Genomic DNA, 20,574 nt, shown 5'->3' with positions numbered 1-20,574 from the left:
CCACTACGGGGTGACTTAGTGGTTGATGATGAATTTTAGGCTCGTATTTCACACGGTACATCCTGGTGAATCACAATATGGTGGCCAGCGAGAGGCTGAAATGCCTCTGTGAGTCTTCTCAACCCCCGAAAAAGTGGACCCCTTTTTAAAATTAAAAAAAAGGTTGGAGGATAGAGTCTGGAAGGATGGAAGAGGATGTTGAGTCACTTGACATGGTTTGATCCTAGTTGATTCAATTATTTACTTTTAAATTCTCTACCCCTTAGTATAGATAATATCTTTTGTTAAAAACAAAAATTTATTTACTTTTAATTAATGAGTGCTAAGACCTTGGGAGCAGCCTCTCCATAAATGGGGGTAAGGCTAGCCGACATTCACCTCTCCCAGACCCTGCGTAAAGCGGGAGCCTTGTGCACTGGGTACGACCTTTCTAGTGCTAAGACCAACTCCAATAGTGGGCTAAAAGCCAAATTACCCCCCAAATTCTTCCCCCCCCCCCCAAAACCCACTCCAACCCCAGGGGAAATTTTGGGTTAAATGCTAAATGCTAAACCAATGCCAGATTCCCCCCAAAATTTAGCCCAGAAATCGGAATTTAAATTTTTCAATATTTATCGGAATTTAAAATTTTTTATATTAAAATGTTCATAAAATTAATTTACGATAGTCTACATTTTTTTTAAAATTTAATTTAACAAAAAAAAACCTAAGTTCATTCTTTAATAAACCCGGACTAAAATTTTAAGGTAGAACGATTGGAGCAGAAAAACTGTTTTTGGACTAAAAGTTAAATTTTCCGGACTAAAATATTTGATTTTTAACCCAACCATTGAAGATGGTCTAAGTATAGCTATCTTCATTCTTTTAAATTATAAATTACTTACAAAATTTTTCCCCTTGGACAAAATTTCAAATTTCCTTGATTTTCTAAATTGAGGGACTTGTACGGATCCAATTTTATGCCTCTTCCCCCATGATTTTGGAGCTTCTTAAACACAATCTTCATGCCATGTTTTGCCGGCCACGGTCACACAGAGTCACCAATTAACGTATTATTATAATACGGGAGAAGGGGTCAATAATTTGAGTTAGGAGTCAACGATATACAGGTGTAGTATTGATAAAACAAAAAATTTGAGTTAGGAGTCACCGATATACATGCGTTTCAACATGAGCGGATTGCCAATACCACATGACCGTAAGTTCGATGCTGAAAAACTTCCCCTCGAAATGAAGTTGAAAAATCTAATATAAACCTGAAGTGCAACCGATAATAGTGATACACTGTAAATGAATACACATGTATAGATATCTACGTAGTCTGTTCGGGTTGGAAACTCTCCGACCCGTATTTGCCTGCCCGACTTCTAATTCGGGCTATGAATTTACACCATGTATGCTTACCTTATAAAACACTTGATCCAAAGTGAGTGTTGGATTTGAGTAGGCTGGGTTGCCACCGAATGCAAATAGTGTGTAGGTTTTCAGTTCAATTACATGAATGTAGAATCATTCCTTTTATCGACTTTTCATTACTTGCACACAAAAAAACAAGCAAAGCAAGAAATACAAGAAACCGACGTCCTAAAAAAAAAATTATACGAGTTAGATTATTTCCAGTCTCCAAAAATTTTGAATTTTATCCCAAGATAACTTAAGAATAGCTCATGATTCAGTTGGAAAATTTACATTTTAGCTCCCCCGAAAAGCACCCCCATAACTTTATCTACAAAATACGCATTTTCGAAAAGGAAATGGATCTAGATACAAGGATCTCCGAATTTCTCTTCCACGAGAAACAGATGGAAGCAAAAAGGATAAGAATGGGAAAACTCAGAGCACTTGGGAGCTTAGAACTTAGAGTGCTTATGTGTTTAATAATGATAATACCATCATAGAAAAATAGGGTCTTACGTTAGAGACTGTACACCTTTTTTCTGTAGGAAGCGCGCGACTTTCATGAATCAGATCTGTCAACCTCTGCTGGCAAGTTTAGATCAAAACCACCTCCAAGACCCTCCTTCCTAGCACGCTTCCGAGAAGAGCATCCACTCTCATCTGAACTTCCAAAACCTGAAGGTTGTTCCAGTTCTGTCGATCCTCCTGCATTACAAGTGTATCAGTAAAATCTTAGACATGTTAGCCTGAGTTTTCTATTTTGCGTCCATCATGTCCTATACAAGACACGATATTATGAAATTCTTCTTTAAACTGAACATGACAGGAAAGCAAAGAAATGTCGATGGTTTGCACCCCCAACAAATTTCTTTTAACTACCAAGAACAAATAATATAACTACATTACATTGCTTTTGTTCATCGGAAAAATTAGTCATATGACTGCTGCAGACCAGGGTTTTACAAGTACAGTCTATCCAATGGAAAATACAAAATCACAATGCCAAGAAGATACGATGCGTTGCTAGTTGGAAGAGCTACTAGACTGATAAAAAGACATAGGAAATATGTGATAGCCACTAGACATTGTAAAAGAAAGGTCCAAGTTTCTTATCTTTCTACCGGGATACCAATCAGATATAAGTTTCTCAATAATCTATACAACTACAAGAAAGGTGAAAGAAGCTGACCACAGAAGAAGCAAAAAAGCCTTCAATTTTTGATATCAACTTCAGGTTAAAACATTACCTAAGCAGCAAAAAAACTGATCATAAGCTAACAAATAACCATTGAAAATAAGGGAAGACTATATATTTTTAAGCTATAGCTAGACATACCAAAAACACTATCGGCAGATGAAGATACATGCTTAAGTTGTATTGTAAAAACATAAGTAAGATGAGGCATAGTCAAATATATAACCTATCATTGTTAAATATCATAATATTTATAACAAAATTTCAGCATGCAATCCGGCTCCTGAGTATACCACAATAATGATACATAAAAAGTTGATAGGTTCAACTACACTCAATAATGCTTAGATGTTTGAATACCATACTTTTGATTCTTTTTTGTTAATTAGGACATCAAGGGAGGCAGAAGGATTCATGGAATCGACTTTACCGCTTGTGCCGCAATGCAACGCTGGACCTTTATCAGCATTATTGACCCAACTAACGGGAAGGTCTGATGCCTTCTCAATGCCCTTTGACTTGTAAGGAGCTATGTTGTGGATACCAAGTTGTAGAGAGCCCAATAAATCAGTCTCAATACAGTCATACCTGCATACAGTTTAAATAACATGTGTAGATGAGCATCACATATATACACAAATACATTAATAACTACATGTTGTAGAGAGTTATATCGAGATATTTTCAGGCACTCACATTTTCTGACATAGGGTATCTGTAACTGCTGAGAGATTGATCACTTGCATCCTTATATCCATAACTTCATTCTCACTATACTGATCAAAAGGCGACTCCAAACACTTGGATAATTTCTCAACATTTTCCTCAAGTTGCTGCTGCTGGTCCTCAAACAAATTTTGTTTTATTTCCCTTTCCTCCTTTGTCATCTCATCCTTAAACAGCTCTTCTCCAAACATATAAAAAGCAAATGGGTACGAATATGAAAGAACCCTCCTTGATCTGAAAAGTCTGGAGAGTCCATTGTTTACCCAACTAAAATCTCTGAGATTCGAATCCTTCTCCTCTGAAATTGACACCTTCTTTTGTATACTCTCCTCCAAGTTACTTTCAAGCTTAAAGGAATCAGTATGAGCTTTGTACCGGTTATGATAGTGCATATACCGGTAAAGATCCCGCTTTGCCCTCTCAGCATTTTTTTCTTTGTCTTCTTTGTACCGACCACAGCTATGACCTGCAATACTTGACCATGTATGGTTTCGACCAGTCGCTCCACCACATAGCCAACTGGCATCCAGTGTAAAGAAAGTACAAATCAGTTTCATACCTCCAAAAGCAGTCAAAAGATATCAAAACTATAATGCAAATCTTTGCTCATTTTTAAGTTTGTCAAGCCTGTAATGGCAAGGGCATGCATCAAGTTACAAAGAACGTTAAAAGTACAAGAAACAAACGATAATACAAGTACATCAATTGAAGGGAGCAAGAGGAAGGGGAAAAAAGAAGAAAGAACCCTCACCAAAATGCTTGTCCACAGATACAGCTCACAAGGTTGCAGCCACCATTCTTCTCCACGGGTTTGTGACATTTAGGACAAGGTTTTGTATGAACTGTGATCCAATTAACTGTCTCTGATTCATCTCGGCACTTCTTGGCCCAAAGCTCCCACATTAAACATGAACAAGGTGAATGAGCTTGTGATAAACAACTGAAACAAAATTGTAGACCACATGAACATTCTATCTCACAAAACTGATCATCCTCAACGCGTATTGCATTCCCACAATGAGGAGTGCTTGGGCACCACTTAACCCTTTTATTGTCTTCAATATATGACTCAAGAAGAAAACGGTCAAATTTTTCAGCAAGATGGGGATGCCTCTTACTGACTAGATTTCTGACAACGGCTTCATCACAAATGGCATTGCATTTGTGAGCCATGCACCTAATGCGCTTACTTTGACCCTCATTTATCTTTACGACGAAATGCTCTGTCCAACCTAAATAAGATAGAGAATGTTAAATTTATGACAGTTGCTATATGATAGAAAAACAAAGCACATGGAATAAGAAAGCACATGGAATAAGAGACCTAAGCATGCACATATTACTACATATATATATATACACAAATACAGGATGAAGAATAAATCCAAAAATACCATTCGATGAACCGCATACTAATAATCGTACAAAACCACAACAGAATAAACATGGTAACATTCAAAAATGCAAAAGACAGGTACAATACTTACAAGTGTTGCAAAAGCAATGTCCGCAATCCATTTTTGTCGTCTCATTACTAGGAACATCTTCTATACAAATAGCACACATTAGTGGTGAATTGGGAGGTGATGGATCAAGATCGTGATGCTCAACGACAGTTACACCTGCTTCAGCAAACAACCAAGATTTTCCCTTATCTACATACACTGCAAAAAGCCTATCAACATCCCAGCGATGATGAATAAGTAAAGTCCTGGCATGGTGTTCCCTAAGGAATAGCATGTCCATCACCCTGCGCAAATCCTCCTTCTGCATAAACACAACCCCATTGAAACATTATCTTAAACCGTAACACATATTAGCGAGGATTTATAGCAAAGCAGTGAGAACTATTCTTTCCCTACCTGTGCAGTTAAAAGAGATTCTTTGGTAATCACCTGCAACAGTACAGAAACACCATCAAACTCCCAAATAAGTACAGAACAACAGAGCCAAAACTTATTTGAAAGAAATACCCAACAGCAATAATGATACAAAATGTCGAAAAAAATGCGAAAGTTATTAAGAGAGTGAAAAGCAACCCAAATTCCAATACACCAAAAAGTTAGGTCTTTCCGAATTGAAACAAACAACATATATATGCACGCAAACAAACAAAACAAGCAAAATATACACAGATTTTATTAATACCATGAAAACCCATAAAAAATTACGGTAAATAAATAATTGAAATTCAACTCCTATTGATTGCTGGAAAGAGCTGAAAACCCCAGAAAACAATCAGAAAACCTTAGTAGTGGCGCCCTTGGGGGGAATCCACTGAAGATCACAGTCTTCGTTCTCGATGACGTCGAGAGAGTCCTGATCGGAGTAATAGTACTCCTCGTCGCTGACCAAGCAATCCTCCATGGATTATTTATCTCCCCCCAAACAAAAAAATCGAAACTTTAACAAAAAAATTCAGAAAAAAATGATTTTTTTTTTTAATTGCAATCGAAACGAACAGGCAGTACGCGCATGTAAGGAATTCACGTAGGGACGAATTGGGGGTTTCTTCCCAAGAGAGAAGATAGATTGAAAGGATTGATTGAATTTTGGGATTGGGATTGAATTTGGAAGACGAGGGTTTGGTGAGGGGGATGGAGGAGCTGGACGGCGTCGTTTGAGCTGGTAGGGGAAGTGGAGAGATGGATCTAGTAGAAGTGGTGGATTTTGGGTGCGAGTCTGGAGCGGTTGGGCTGCGAAGAAACTCAACTGGAACGTCTCAATGCGAGAGAGTATTAGGGAAAACTATTATGAGACGGAGGAGGCCTCTTTGGTTTATGCTTGTCTCTCACTCCCACTCTGCCCAGCGTTCTTTTTTTTTTTTTACGTTGAGGGAATGAGGTAGTAATACTCTAGTTTAACTTTTTCTTGACAATAATCAAACTTAAAACTTCTCATTTACAGATGAAGAAAAATATCATTACATCGTAATAGTAAGTAGCCTCATTTCTAAGAGTTTGATCACAAACAAAAAAAGGTACTTGAAATGTTAGCAAACAACTAATTTAATGGATTTTGTTTTGTTTTTATCCTTTACCATATTTTACGAATAATTTTTTATTGTACACGATAATATTGAGAGTAAAATTGAGCTAAATCGTGTAGTGAGTTAATAAGAGTTTGATATCAATTGCGAAGAGTCATTTTGAATTGGAATCAGTGAAAAAGATAATAAAAAAAGTGTGCATAATAGTTATTATGAGAGTGTATAACAATTTCTTTTAGTGCGTTGTATTAAATTTGTTATTCTTATTTCTACTCGACTAATTAATAAGGTATCATATACATCGAATGATTTTTGAGTGTCTCAACATCGCTACTAAAAATACTAATCTACTTTATTCAAAAAATAAAAAAATAAACTCATCACTACTCACTACCATCTTACTAGTTATTAGAATCCGTAAACATCAATACACTATGTTCGTCAGGTAATTTATAATCACACATAAAAAGTTGATGATATTTATGGCCTTAAGCTTATTCTTGTTTTTATCGGGATTGGGAATTTGGGCTAAATCAATAATAAGACCATTATAATATTGTTGAATCTAACTCACGACATATTTGAACTTGAGACATTATGATTAAACCAGGTATTATGTTATGATTTCCAGCAAATTACCGATTGCTCCTTCTTCGATAGTATGTTCGACTAATATTGTAAATACCAAATACAGAATCGGGGCTCCGAACTGGCCATCAATATAACTATTTAAAGCATTTTATTACAAGAAAAACTGTTTTGAAATTGAGAGCAAGCAGCTGGAGTAGCTCAGTTGGTTCGAGTGTGGCTGTTAAGCACAAGGCCGAGGGTTCAAGCCTTTCCTCTAGAGTAGACCGGTAAACGGGTCGGGGTTCAATCCGAACCGTTAAGTTAATGAGTCACTCAAATTCAACCTGTAAAACTAACGGATCACCAGTTTCACCCGTTAACAATTATAATTATTTTTTTTTTCCATAGAGTTTATTTTTTGTTGTTAAGATTTTACTGAAATTACTAAAACATCATCAACTAACGGGTGCTAACGGGTTGACCCAAATTAACCCGTTATTTAACGGGTTCATCCGTTAGCGACCTGACCCGTTAAGCATCCATTCAAATACTAATATTAACGGATCGGGTCCAAAATGCCAGGTCTAGAGTAACTGTTTCCAAGACAACACCAATCAGCCGCCCGCACACAATACAAGGAAAAACGTATATCATAACCCACCCTCATGAAAATTCCTGGTTGTGTTGGCTCTAATTATTGTTTTTAATCGTCATCGACTGCCCAGCACAATCCCAAGAGTCAAGCAAAAGGAGCCTTCCTTGCTTGGGCTGCACTCTGTTCATGGAATACTTATGATGTGATTCAAGAGTAGAGATACAACTCCCCAAACTACTATTCAAGGAACCACAGCCAATTACATTGCTGTTTACGTTGAAATATCCCACCTTTTTGTGATCCGAATTGTGCATGTGATAATTATGAATTTGGAGACATCATCTCTGTTGTTGGAAGTGGACCTTTTGGCCCGTCTCCTCTAATAATTATACAATTTAGTTATTCAAATGAAAACACAAGACCTTTGAGTAGTTAATTGCACCGAAAAAAAATCCAAATCAGGCACAGAGAAGAAAAGGAAACACAAATTTCGTATAAATAACGCACGTTTACAGGTTAAATGTGTTATATAATTAGTTTTAACTCGGCTTTGAGATGCAATCAAATGAATGTTACACCAGGAAAATAATGAATACAAGGTACAATCAGTTCGTCTAACTATTGAGTTCATCAATGTTGGTTCGAAAAAGATAATCTTCGCCCTCTAACTCATCTTGAAAAAGACAAATAGACGGAGTCTCTAACTTCTCTTTACTAGATCCTTTATCATCCAATGATCTTCTTCCCTGAAACATTAATGTACTGTTAATCACATAATGGTCGATTCTGCAAGGGAAAAGGTTGATATAAGCCTCGACGAGCACACAAAACAGTATCTGGATTCTGGACTGACCTTCTTCAATGTATAGAAGAAGTAATGAAATCCATCACCAAAGGTACTCCACTCCACAGACCAGGTAAATTGTGGAGCATCGAAAAAAGGGCGCCTGAAATGTGGCTGCGGGACAACAATCCAAATAAGAACAATAGGTTTTCTAACTTGGAAAAGTATTATGAACTTACTACATAGGTATATTACCTGTCCAAAAGAAATTGAGATGTAAATGCCATCTGGTTTCAGAACCCTATGAACACCCTCAAGCATTTTCATGACCTTGGTTACTGTTGCAGGTCGTGGATTCCACGGGTCACCGCTATCAACGAACAGTACCTCCTTCATAATCAAAAATAGATTAAGCATTATACCCTTCCCACTTAAGGTTTAGGTGGTGGAAAAAATCACAATTATATTGATCATAGTAATAACTGATAACTTGAAATTGGACAAAACTTGAGGAAAACCATATTAAATAGTAAATTTACCATGGTTCCTTTCTCAATAACAACGTCAAAACACTCGTTGCTAAAAGGCAGGTCTAGCATGTCAGCTTCCAGAACTTTTATTTCTGATAATAAAGAATATTGGAAAAGATAAATAAGATTTTCTCTCTAATGCAAATCGACTGTGTTCCGAGAATCAGTTCAATTGAAGGAATTTAATAATGAGCTCCAAGGAAACAAGAAAAACTGCAACGGAGAGACAAAGAAGTCCATTGTTCATTATGCTTGAGGATGAGAAAAAACTTTTAATTAGGAACAGGAGCACCGAAAATCATTGAGGAGATAGCATACCAATGTCCTCCCAAAAGACAAGATTCAATCCAGATTACGCAGTTTAAAGTAGCAGCGAACAATTTCGATTCTGCTGTCTCTCCATTACCTCAAAAAACAAAACAGATAATTGACAGATTTTCATTTGTCCTCATAAAGAGTTTGTAAGTAATGAATACTAATTGTTCCAAGCCCTGACTACTATTCACATTCACCGTTTAGCCATTACATATTGTCAGAAAGTTATTTCTAAGGTCGAACGCACACCGTAGCATATCTCTTATCAGAAAATAAATAAACAGACGTACTGAGGTATACAAGTACATGCACAGTATATATATCAGGTATAATATATTCACAAATTTTACAATACCAGTTTTTACCTTTGATGCTGCTTGTATAGAGTGATTAATTATTCATAATCAAATTCCAATCATTAACTATAAACAACTTGGACCAAAAACTCCTCTTTCTGTAAATTTAGAAAATCATCAAAAACCTTGAACGCAAATCACTTTAGCACAATTGAAACACGGGGAAAAGTAATAGGTAGGGTCTTCCTTGAACGCAAATCACTTTAGCACAATTGAAACACGGGGAAAAGTAATAGGTAGGGTCTTAGGATCAGTATACAAGCAGATAATTCTAGTGTGTATGGTTTGTAGAATATCAAAGTTCAAACAGCACACCTTTAAAACCCTTAGACTGTAACTTCTTCTGCATGTTCTCTACGGCAACAGCGGACAGATCAATGCAAGTTATTTCCGTAACCCCATCTTTATACAACTCTTCGGACAAGTGTGAGTTTCCACAACCCAGCTCCAACACCTGCATTATAGTCATTGCTCATCACCACTGCTTTATCCGACCCTTCTAAATGTAACCAATAAACATGATGCATATTCTTATTTAAGTATAAAAATAAGGTCGATGCAAATGAATCGACAATTTTTGTTCATTCGAAAAGATTTGCATAACAGGAGCTCAGGACAATTGAGGCAAATGAAATAGGCGATATTCTGCAAGAAATAACAGTCTGTACAATTCCCACATAAAGTGTTAAACTATCCATCTATATCATAACATTCATAACTTTAACTCAACCCGATTCGAATAACCAATCAATCAATTCAACCAATTCTCTCTATGCATCTTCCTAGCATAATATACTCCAGACCCAGACATAATTGCCGGTTACTAAGCTAGAAAAGATACATGTCCAAGAAATACACACACACATATATATATATATATATATATAGAGAGAGAGAGAGAGAGAGAGAGAGAGAGTGAAGTTACAGAGGAATTGGGAGTGATATGAGATTGGATGAGGTGGCGGAAGTGAGAGTAGTCCTTGAGCCACTCGTAGTGCTCCTCAGAGGAGAATCGTTCGTCCCTGAAACAAACAACACCAATGGAACTATGAACTTGATTGAGAAAAAGAAAGGGAAAGAGGAAGATTACAAATTACCAGTATTTGGGATCCAGGTAGGCGAGAGCAGTAGATGGCCCAACGCCATTTCTCTGGGTTCCGGTCGGGTCTTGCTTTGTACCCATTTCACTGTTTCGGGTTTTACTTCTCCTCCCACTCAGACTCTGGCCGGTTGCAGCTTCCCCGCCGGCCGAAAACCCTGAAAAGCCCCTCCAGTCTTCCTTCTTTCGTTTTGGTGGTTGGTGTGGGGATGTTTTGGGGGAGTGAATGTTTCCGTTTTTGGGCTGAGCTGGAAAATTTGCTTTTTGGGCTCACAGGAAGCAGATTGAGCCCTTTTCTTCTTTTAGCCCCTTTCACATGTAACACTCTAATATCCTAACCATATTCAACATTTCATGAAAGTAACAAACTCGCAATTTGATTATTTAAACGTTAACATTTCTTCAAAGTAACAAACTTGCAATCTAATATCCTAAAACATGTCTCGTGTAAAAGAAAAATAGTAAAATAGTTGGTTTGATTCTATTCTGCGCTTTCATATAGGCGAAAGCAAATCAAACTAGACTTTGATCTGAATGGTTTGGTTCGATGTAAAATTACGCTTGTGTCATGTTAAAAACCAAACCAAACCAGTCGGATTGGTTTGGCTCGGCTGGCTTTGGGCCCACCATATAGACCCACCCTTTGTCACACTCACCAAACTTTTGAAAACTACAAAAACATAGGACTCATTTGTTAAAACCAGATTAGGTTGTTTGGGTTTTGCATATTGTGTACATAATCTGAAAGAAGAAAAGAAACATTTAAGAGATAAAACTGTAACATATACAATGTTGGTATTCGAATATCCATGAATAATACTCCCGCAATTTCAGTTGCTTCCTCTTCATGAACATTAAAACAAACTTGCCGACACCCTGATGCAAAGTCCACGTTTGTTCCAATGCTGCTGTTACGGTGGAGTGCTTAGTTGCGTGAATATGTGAACCTGCACAGACAGCTTAGTTTCACACGACCCAGAAATACTCCGCTTTTGTTCATTCAGAAGATGGAAAGTATGAAGAGTTTCGGGATCACTACCTCGTAAACATTGATGGCAGTGATACTTTCTAGGATTTTAGGGACGGTACTGGTATTGGTGATGTTGGAGGCTTTAGCTCCTCATACCTGTTCATTTATAAGCCTCAAGGGTTCATAAAGTTGTCCTAAACCAAAATCTGTCATATAAGCTAGGAGTATGTTGTAGTTTTAGTTTGTACTCCCCGCTGAGGCACTGAAGCATGACTAAGGACTCGTTTGGAAGTGTTTTCACAATAACTGAAAGCGCTTTTAGAAAACATGTTTCCGGGTTCATTAAGCATTTAAAGTGCTTCCTGCAAGAAACACCAATTATGTGCTTCTTGTAAGAAGCACTTCAAGTACTTTTCCAAGAATTCACTTGCATTTATACTAAAAATTGGTTCTAAAAACTTTTTACAAAAAACTCTTTCAGCCATTTTCCAAACGAGCCCTTAAATACGTTTCTTCCTTGTGTACTTATTATAGTAAAAACAATCTTATGAAATCCCGTTGACCTACAAAAGTGCAACCATGAAGAAGCTTACATATAAAAAGGTGACTGCGGTCTTGGCTTTGGTTTGGTATGTTGCTCTTCCTCACTTTGTTTATTTTCTGCTGGAAGTTGCCCTGTGCTGTTTGAGGTATCGATTGGGGATCCATTGTTTGCAGCTGGTGCTGAGAAAACTGATACGATCGGAGGAGTAGGAGATGGTGATGAAGGGGGCTTGAAGTCGTCGTATCTGAAACATAGCACGCCAACAATAAGTTCCTTTTTCTTCTTTGGATATATAAAACACCAACAATAAGTTCAATCCCTATTTCTCAGAACAATATAACTCACAGGAAAGGCTAATATTTGACACAAAATAGCTGGATTTAACATAATATTTGAAATCAATAATTCATTGAGTCGAATCTTATATAATATGAAGGGTAAACATCTGTTCAATCAACAAACTCTTGTAGTTACTTCCTACAAGATCATTGCATTAGTGATTGTGCACTTACCAAATTTAAGAGCACAATGATCAAAGTAGCAAGAAGCAAAAAACACTTATTTTGAATACAAAAATAAAAATATGAGAAAATTCTTACACGTGGTAGGGTGAATGATAATGAGGTGAATCCCCGGGAGAAACCTCTTCGGCAACACTGCTTGTCTCAGCTTCTGGAACATCATTACCTCCACTTGATTGTGTGACAACTTCTACCGGAGTTGAGGCATCCAAAGGCGTTTTCTTGGGAGCACTTGGTGTTGGGCTCGGAGAGCTAGGTGGCTTCAAATCCTCATAACTATAAAAAATCATATCATCATACAGAAATTGTCCCATATCTATGATGTGACAGGAAAGCATTGGAAGTAGCTTACACAATGTAAGGTGAAAGAGGGCTTGTTATTAGCAATTATTGTGAGACTGATTTTATCTCATTCGCAGAAGTTGTTACATTTCATAATAACAGAGATAAGAACTGGTTAAAGATATTGGATTGACTTGAAATTTAACATATATGGAGACCACAACAGACTCTGGAAAGCTGTGGAAAGATCTATAGTTTTGTACCAGTGCAATGTTGTTCTGTCAAAAGAAAGTTAGATTATTAGATTTTCAGTGCCTATAATATGAGCTTACGAAGCATAAGGTGAGGTTTTCAGTGTCTATATTATGAGCTTACGAAGCATAAGGCGAGGAAGCCCTTGTAACTTTCTTTTCTGTCTGAATGCTTTCTGTCTCTATGATGGGTTTTGAAGCTTCCTGAGGAGGGGTAGCTACTGATTCTGCAGGTGTGGTGTCTGTATCACTCGCTTTGGTGGCAAGATCCGTGGTGCTTGGCGACGTAGTAGGAGATGTTGGTGGTTTGGCACTCTTAGAAAGCTCTGGATCAGCTGTGGGTGCCGCAGATGATTCCTGATGACACCATAGAGAGCGTCAATTTCACTCTGACAGTTAAAAGGTAAAGTACTTCTACTTGTTTGAATAAAAGAACAGAGATATTCATGTTCAGGAGTAACAATATTTGTTATGAGGAAAGGTGAAAGAATGAAAGCTAGATAATACACGAAGCAATAAGGGAACTCTCCAAGGTTCACTTGGCAGCTGAAGACTCACATATAAAACTCAAATGCATTTCTGCCCTTTTAGGAAAAATAGGGACTAAAGATTTCCTTAGTTACTTACTAAATGTTAGCAAAAGAAAGAACAAACAAACCTTTGGTGTGTAAGTGTAAGCACATTGAGATGGTATCTTTGCGAGGAGTTCCTCCAAGGGAGTCAACGGAGCAGTTGTTTCCGCAATTACTTCCACTACTTTGAAGTAAGAAAGCCTGGGATTTTTGGCTGCAGAGGCCAGTAACTCTGCCACCTGAATTGATAAATAGAAGTATACTTTTACAGTTGTTCAATAAATTCCAAGTTTCTCTAAAATTCAGATATATGTTAAGTTATGGACAGCATGAGTAGAAATTTTATTTCGAAAACAAAAGCACCAGGATCAGGACAATATTTGATTTATCTCTAGTCTACTGATGTGACAGTTAAAACAACAAAAACATTTGAGTTTTAACAGTACATAAAACGCAATCCAACATGCCTGTCTCTATACAAGAACATACATTAATACAATCAAAGGTAGGACAGAAGTGAAATACAGATGTTCAATTTTATACTTTCTAATGAACTTACAAGGTATGTGGGTTTAGCCAAGTTGGGTAGGGTAGTGTGCTTGACCCTTTGCACTTAAGTTCGAGCCCCCTTCCCGTAGTTTAGATGAATTTAGTGTAATTAGCCTATCATTTGTACAGAAAAATGATTTAACTAAGTGAAGTCTTTTCATCCGCAGAAGAAAACATATATATGGCGCAAAATTACAATTGATGCACTTTCCAAACTATCTAGTGAAAAACTGTTGCATTTGACTCAGTCATGGGAGACCAAATTATTATTCTTGTTCAGAAAGAAGAAAAAAGAAAACGCAGGTGTTTGAGCCTCAGAAAGAGGCTTTGTATTTTGTTTTGAATAAGCTGACTATATGGCCGATGTTACTACTTTTGGTTTCTAATTATTTTTCATGAGTTAGTGCTGAAAACAGAAACGACACAGCATGGTGCACAATTAAGTAATCTTTACAGAAGGAATACCTGGAGGTTTGAAACTTGACCACCAAATAAAGTATCTTCCGTTGAGAGGGTAGTATTATGAGTTTCCTTGTAAGCATCAGTGGGCCGCTCCATTCCACCTGGTCTCACTATCTGAAGAAGACCGCAGATAAGAACTCAACGATCCAGCAACTTACAACCTATCTATTTCATTGATTTTTCTGCAGCAAATGCTGTGAATACTCACAGTGTAGGGAAGTCCACTGGCTATCAGTGCTTCTTCTGCCTTTCTTTTCCAAATCAAGACTCCCCAAAATAAGCTTTATAAAAGAAGAGAAAATTCAGTGAGTTCACCCAAAAAAGAAACAAAAGGAAGCTGTTTCTCTAGAGTTTCGAGTACATAGACAAGCTACAAATGATAATAATATCAAATTTCTACCATGAGCCTGAAGACTTACTTTAAAATAGCTGCAGGAAATCCAATCTTGTTCGTTCCCAGAGATGTAAGCAATATGAAGTGGTTAACTTTTGCTGCAGTTGCTGCACATCATTGATAGATACTCAAGATTTTCACATTTTTTATCTTAAAAGTTCAAAAAACATAACTGAATAGACAGTCAAGATTTGAAAATATTCTGAATACAAAGATCAGTTGGCACCATTTCTTTGCACTCCTCCCATCTATAACTGTTTGTACTTGCAAAAGATCACCTAAACGGCTAAGCAGAAAAAGAACATCGTGTTCTCGCTAGTCAAAACTGGATGAATACTTTCCTAGAATAACTGTAAGTTATACCAAACATGCTTCAGAAGCTTTTTTTCGAGTAACATGCTTCAGAAGCTTTGCTAATCCAAAAAAATAAAAGTGAAAACTTTCTCGATCCTGGGTGTTTGAAGAGTTCTACTTATGGGAATGGAAACTAAAAATATTCACAAATCTATTAAAATAAAATAAAAAGAGAAGGCTCTAGGGTGTGTGTGTGGAGGGTAGTGCAATAAGCCATAATGTTTTCATTGTAACTTCTTTTAGGTCTGCAAATCAAGCAAGATAAATAAGACTAAAGTCAAAATAGTTACATCACGCAAAGATATAAGTAACATTGTACCCGCCACCAGTCAAAACCCTTGCTTACCTGCCTCAATAAGATTTTTGGTAGCTAGATAGTCAATTCGATATGGTCCAGTAACATCAAAAACCTCCTTCTCACTGGCACCGATGCAGCACAAGACCACTGACGCATTGCCCAATGCTGGTCTAATCTGATCTGGTTTCTCCAAGTCACACTCCACAATTTCAAGCTTTTCTACAGCTGGGCTAAAAATCAAAAGCTACCTGTTATTTTCTATAAGCAAATATTGTTAAGGTAATATCTCTTTATCCAAACTTTATCTCGCTCCTCTTTTTCACCTTTTCCTTATTTTTTTCTCTGAAAATTTTATAGAAATCAAATGCAATAAGAAATTGATAGTTCTAAAGTCTTTAATCTTACGCTGAATCCCTTCGTCGAGCTTCATTTGTTTAACACTCTGCAGATGAATTGATTTATCAGTATAAATGTGATTAAGGAAAGTGGTGCATAAGTTATAGTATCACCAATCAAATTCGTACTTGCACAAGAGTTTGTGCTCTCTGAGCACTCCTGACACCAGCTCTGACTTGGAACCCAAGTTTCAAAAGCTCCCTGAATCGCACTAAGAAAGCTTAGAAATTTAATAAAACAGGTCTCAGGTTGGAAAAGAAAATCACCTGAAGGCAGAGCAAGCAGCAAATGATAACCTTACTGTTCGTGAGCCAACTTTCCCAGTAGCACCGGCAACAAATGCAAGATTCTCATCCTTAATATCTCCTTTTTCCGAAACTGGCTCAACTATCTCTGAGCTGAACTTTGTGGTGCCTTGTAAAAACAGTACAAATCAGTTACAGATAGGTTAGGAAGGAGTTACGGTGATTACCAATTTACCATTTCAGCACACACCTAAACAGAGGAAAAGCCCCTTAACTTTCTTTAACATATAGGTAAGATAAGATTGTGACTTGAAGTAGGTTGAATACGTTCTAAGGCACTTCCTTATGCTTTATAATTTCCTCACCATTCTGTAGCCAGCTTATGCAAGCCAGTAGCATATATACTCTTACAAGCACTGATTCATAAATAACATCTCCAAGAGTATATCTAATTTAAGTACGCCTCACATCCTAAATGGGAAGCTAGTGCAAAGTGCTAGACTATAATGGTGCATTCGAAGTTAATGGAGAAACTAGTTGACATTGGTGACACAAGCCTCAAAATCTTACCGTAAGTGTAGGGTTTCTAGACTATATTGAAATTTCGTCTCTCTAAATGCAAATGACACCTGCTTTTGTTTGATAACTTAAAAGTGCTCCTACATCAGTCCCTTCCTACCATTAATAAAAACAAAATTTCCTTTCTCTACACATACATTTAATCGTTTTTAATCACTTCTACCGAAACACTCCCAAACGATCCCTTAATGTAGCTTATTTTCTAGGTCTAGTTTGCTCTCTCGCAAAATATCTGCAGAACTAGCAGTGGCAGGAGGATTAGGGAACATGACGCAGGTGGTGAAGTAGGTAAAATTTTAGCACATTTTGATTGTTGGATTGGATCATATCATCACTACTTTTTTACAAATACATAGAACAAATAAACAATAGTAAAATCATAATAAGATAAAAAATTCCAGAAGAACAAAAGAAAAGGGGCATCATATCATTAATCAAAATTAAAAGCATAACAAACCCATTTCAACGAAACAGTAAAAGAAATATTACATACCTGAAGCTTGAGCTTTGACATGAAGAAATCCAAGCTTCCTGGCATTTGGGTACCTCTTGGAATTGGAAAATTTGAGGATCTGGCCACGCAGAAGGGGTTTTTCTGCAAACCTACTTTGGGATAAAGAGGAGGGAATAGCGGTCACATTTGGTGAAAGCAGAGAGCAAGCCTCCATCGCAGTGGAGTTTCAAGTGTTCAGAAGCTCACCAAAAGCTCGGAGCTTTAAACAATTGGAGGCAAATGAAAGGTTTTATTATCTCTTGAAACTTTTTGAGTTTGGCAGATGTGGCACCCTCCACAGTCCATGGATATGATGGACCCCGCGCCAAATTTCCTGTGTCACAGATAGGAGAAATTTTTCTAAGTATCGGAACACAAAACGGTACATCAAGTATGTGTTTTCGATACACCAAATGTCATAATACAAGTGGTTAAATTTTTTTTTTAGATATCCAACTATTTGTATTATAAAATTAGTGTATCAGACTGTATTTCCAGCATACTAAAAAATCTCTCCACAAATTGTGGCTTCGCAGCTGCCAATTGGCTACACTTGCTTCTGTTTTTACTTCTAATGGGACTTTCAGGGAGTCATTCGTGACCATAGATATGTTGGAAATTTTGAGTAGAATTTCATTGTCCCACATTGTTCACCACTAAAAGGTCCCCTCACTTTATAAGGCTTTGTCCCTTATACAAAGTTATTGGAGTGATAGACCATGGAGAATAATATTGGGCTCATCCTTGGAGTTGGGCTTTGGGGTGTACTAATTAATTGATAATTAATATATAATTAAATTATTAAATTATTTATTTTCAGATTTAATTAATTAATTTTAATTAATTTCAAATTTAATTAATTAATTATTTTTTTACAAACAGACTCATCCTTTCAGATGAAGACTGAAGTGTGGTGAAAGAAGGCAGAAAACAAACACCCCTCTCTCCCAACAAATGCATCCCTTCTTCATACCTATTGCAAACATGCATAATCATATTATATATACATCCATCTGCCTGGCATTTAGCACACATAAAAAACATAATTCTCTTTCTACAATCAAAAGCCTTCTTACTGAGAGAACCACAAAGAAATTTGCCAGAAGTTAAGTTTTCTGGTGCTGGAATTCTAACTTGATCGTTGAATCCTGGTGAAGCAGACATCCGTAGAACTACAAGCACTGAGTAGGGACAAAATTTCTGTTTAAGGACATTGTGATACGCAAGCCTCAATCTTCTGTTTATCTACTTAATTATTATTGCATTCTGTTTATATTTTGTAAAAAAATTATTTGCATTTATTATTAGCATATATAAGTTTGTCACAAATTGTGACATATATCCAACAATCTTGAAACAAAAATTGGATCAACAATCAATGACTATGAATATGGCTGCCGAAATACTCTAAAAAGCCTAATAAATTCAAAGGGCTGGATTTCAAGAGATAGCAACATAAGATGTTGTTTTTCCTGACAACCATGAATCTCGCTCATGTTGTCGAGGAAGAAGCTTCGAAGTCTAATGAGAATCCAATGATAAAAGAGACTGTCATGGCAATGGAAGTTTGGAATCATTCTAAGTTTTGTTACAGGAACTATATTCTGAATAGTTTGGATGACAATCTGTATGACATTTATTCTCTGTGCAAGACTGCAAAGGAGTTGTAGGAATCCTTGGACAAAAAGTATAAGATTGACGATGCCGATTCAAAGAAATTTGTTATAGGTAAGTTTCTCAATTATACAATGGTGGATTCAAAATCTGTTGTCTCTCAGGTCGAAGAAATCCAGAAATTAATCTATGAACTGCACTCCGAAGGATGTGAGATCAATTAGCATTTCCAAGTTGGGGCAATAATCGAGAAGTTAACAACTTACTTGAATGACTTCAAAATTTATCTCAAGCACAAGTGTCTTGAGATGAATATGAAGGATCTGATTATGAGGCTAAGAGTGGAAGAAGACCATAGAAAGGCAAATCGTTCTGGTGGGTTTACTGCCATTGAAGCCAATGCAAATTATGTTGAGGGAGGAAACTCTAAGGCCAAGCCGATGAAGAATAAGGCTCTGAAAACCAAGCAATTTGTACAATCTGCCTTTGCACCTAAAGGCAAGAATCCGAAGAAGATTAATTTTGTCTGCTATGTGCGTGGAAAATCTGGTCACAAGGCACAAGATTGTTATCATCGTAAAGGTGGAAATCATGCCAACGGAAACAACAACCATGCTAACATGGCAATCATCGATGAAGAGTTAGCTGCTGTTGTGTCCGAGGTCAATATGGTCTCGAATGTGAGTGAATGACTGATGGATACTGGTGCTACTAAGCGCTGGCAGAAATCTGTTCATTGAATATCATCATGCTACCCTTTGAGAAAAGCTGTATATGGGCAAGTCTGCTTCATCTGCAGTTGAAAACAAAGGCAAAGTAATACTCAAATTCACATCTAGAAAGAGTCTGACCTTGCTGAATGTGCTACATGTTCTTGAAATAAAGAGGAACTTGGTTTATGGGCCTATTCAGATTGCTAAGGGCTTTAAACTTGTATTTGAATTTAACAAATTTGTACTTACCAAAGGTGGGATGTTTGTTGGAAAAGGATATATGGTTGATGGCCTCGCGAAACTCAATGTAATTTCCATTGATGGTGCTAATAAAATAAATGCTTCTACTTATATTGTTGAGTCTTCTAATATTTGGCATGCTAGATTAGGACATGTTAATTTTCGTTCCGTGCAAAGAATGGTTAAATTAGAATTATTACCTAAATTCGAAATTGATTTTAATCATAAGTGTGAGACTGGTACTAAATCCAAATTTGCTAGGCAAACTAGAAAGTCAATTATGGAAAGATCAAATGAATTACTTGGATTAATTCATAGTGATCTTTGTGACTTTAAATCCACACCAACTCGTGGATGAAAGAATTATTATGTCACTTTTATTGATGATTGCAGTATGTATTACTATGTTTATTTGATTCATATCAAGGGCGAAGCTTTGAATATGTTTAAAACATATAAAGCCGAAGTTGAAAATCAACTTGAGAGAAAAATCAAAGCACTTAGATTTGATAGAGGAGGAGAGTATGAGTCTACTGTCTT

General features: G+C 36.8%; 3 protein-coding genes across 6 annotated transcripts; all 3 read right to left on the bottom strand.

Annotated features, from left to right (window-relative positions):
• Positions 1-1,610: 1,610 nt before the first annotated feature.
• LOC126586619 (probable E3 ubiquitin-protein ligase ARI2) lies at positions 1,611-6,126 on the bottom strand. Of its 3 annotated transcripts, none has more exons than XM_050251525.1 (7): positions 5,567-6,125; positions 5,182-5,214; positions 4,807-5,086; positions 4,071-4,551; positions 3,290-3,838; positions 3,024-3,181; positions 1,611-2,103 (listed from the first exon to the last, which is right to left on the bottom strand). In XM_050251525.1, exons 1-7 carry the CDS (start codon positions 5,684-5,686, stop codon positions 1,958-1,960), a joined length of 1,767 nt encoding a protein of 588 aa, XP_050107482.1. In that variant the 5' UTR covers positions 5,687-6,125; the 3' UTR covers positions 1,611-1,957. The 3 variants fall into 3 exon arrangements, with proteins under 3 accessions (XP_050107482.1, XP_050107481.1, XP_050107483.1); XM_050251526.1 differs by adding an exon at positions 2,588-2,645 and having other exon boundaries at positions 1,955-2,103; positions 5,182-6,126; XM_050251524.1 differs by having other exon boundaries at positions 5,182-6,125.
• A 1,819-nt stretch (positions 6,127-7,945) lies between these two features.
• On the bottom strand, positions 7,946-10,800 carry LOC126586761 (uncharacterized). The gene is made up of 7 exons (XM_050251703.1): positions 10,556-10,800; positions 10,384-10,480; positions 9,774-9,912; positions 8,797-8,879; positions 8,513-8,647; positions 8,327-8,431; positions 7,946-8,219 (listed from the first exon to the last, which is right to left on the bottom strand). The coding sequence occupies exons 1-7, from the start codon at positions 10,639-10,641 to the stop codon at positions 8,088-8,090; spliced, it is 777 nt and encodes a 258-aa protein (XP_050107660.1). The 5' UTR covers positions 10,642-10,800; the 3' UTR covers positions 7,946-8,087.
• A 428-nt stretch (positions 10,801-11,228) lies between these two features.
• On the bottom strand, positions 11,229-17,703 carry LOC126586759 (protein TIC 62, chloroplastic). Of its 2 annotated transcripts, XM_050251701.1 has the most exons (15): positions 17,468-17,703; positions 16,447-16,564; positions 16,279-16,351; positions 16,160-16,196; positions 15,803-15,979; positions 15,128-15,209; positions 14,917-14,989; positions 14,712-14,822; positions 13,784-13,936; positions 13,250-13,482; positions 13,138-13,152; positions 12,671-12,868; positions 12,121-12,315; positions 11,597-11,683; positions 11,229-11,504 (listed from the first exon to the last, which is right to left on the bottom strand). In XM_050251701.1, the coding sequence occupies exons 1-14, from the start codon at positions 17,640-17,642 to the stop codon at positions 11,626-11,628; spliced, it is 1,698 nt and encodes a 565-aa protein (XP_050107658.1). In that variant the 5' UTR covers positions 17,643-17,703; the 3' UTR covers positions 11,229-11,504; positions 11,597-11,625. The 2 variants fall into 2 exon arrangements, with proteins under 2 accessions (XP_050107658.1, XP_050107659.1); XM_050251702.1 differs by lacking the exon at positions 13,138-13,152.
• Positions 17,704-20,574: the final 2,871 nt, after the last annotated feature.

The sequence above is a fragment of the Malus sylvestris genome, chromosome 10 (genome assembly GCF_916048215.2).
Source record: "Malus sylvestris chromosome 10, drMalSylv7.2, whole genome shotgun sequence".
Classification (NCBI taxonomy): Eukaryota; Viridiplantae; Streptophyta; class Magnoliopsida; order Rosales; family Rosaceae; genus Malus; species Malus sylvestris.
The sequence above is the reverse complement of the archived record's forward strand: the minus strand, read 5'-3'. Positions and strand labels throughout refer to the sequence as shown.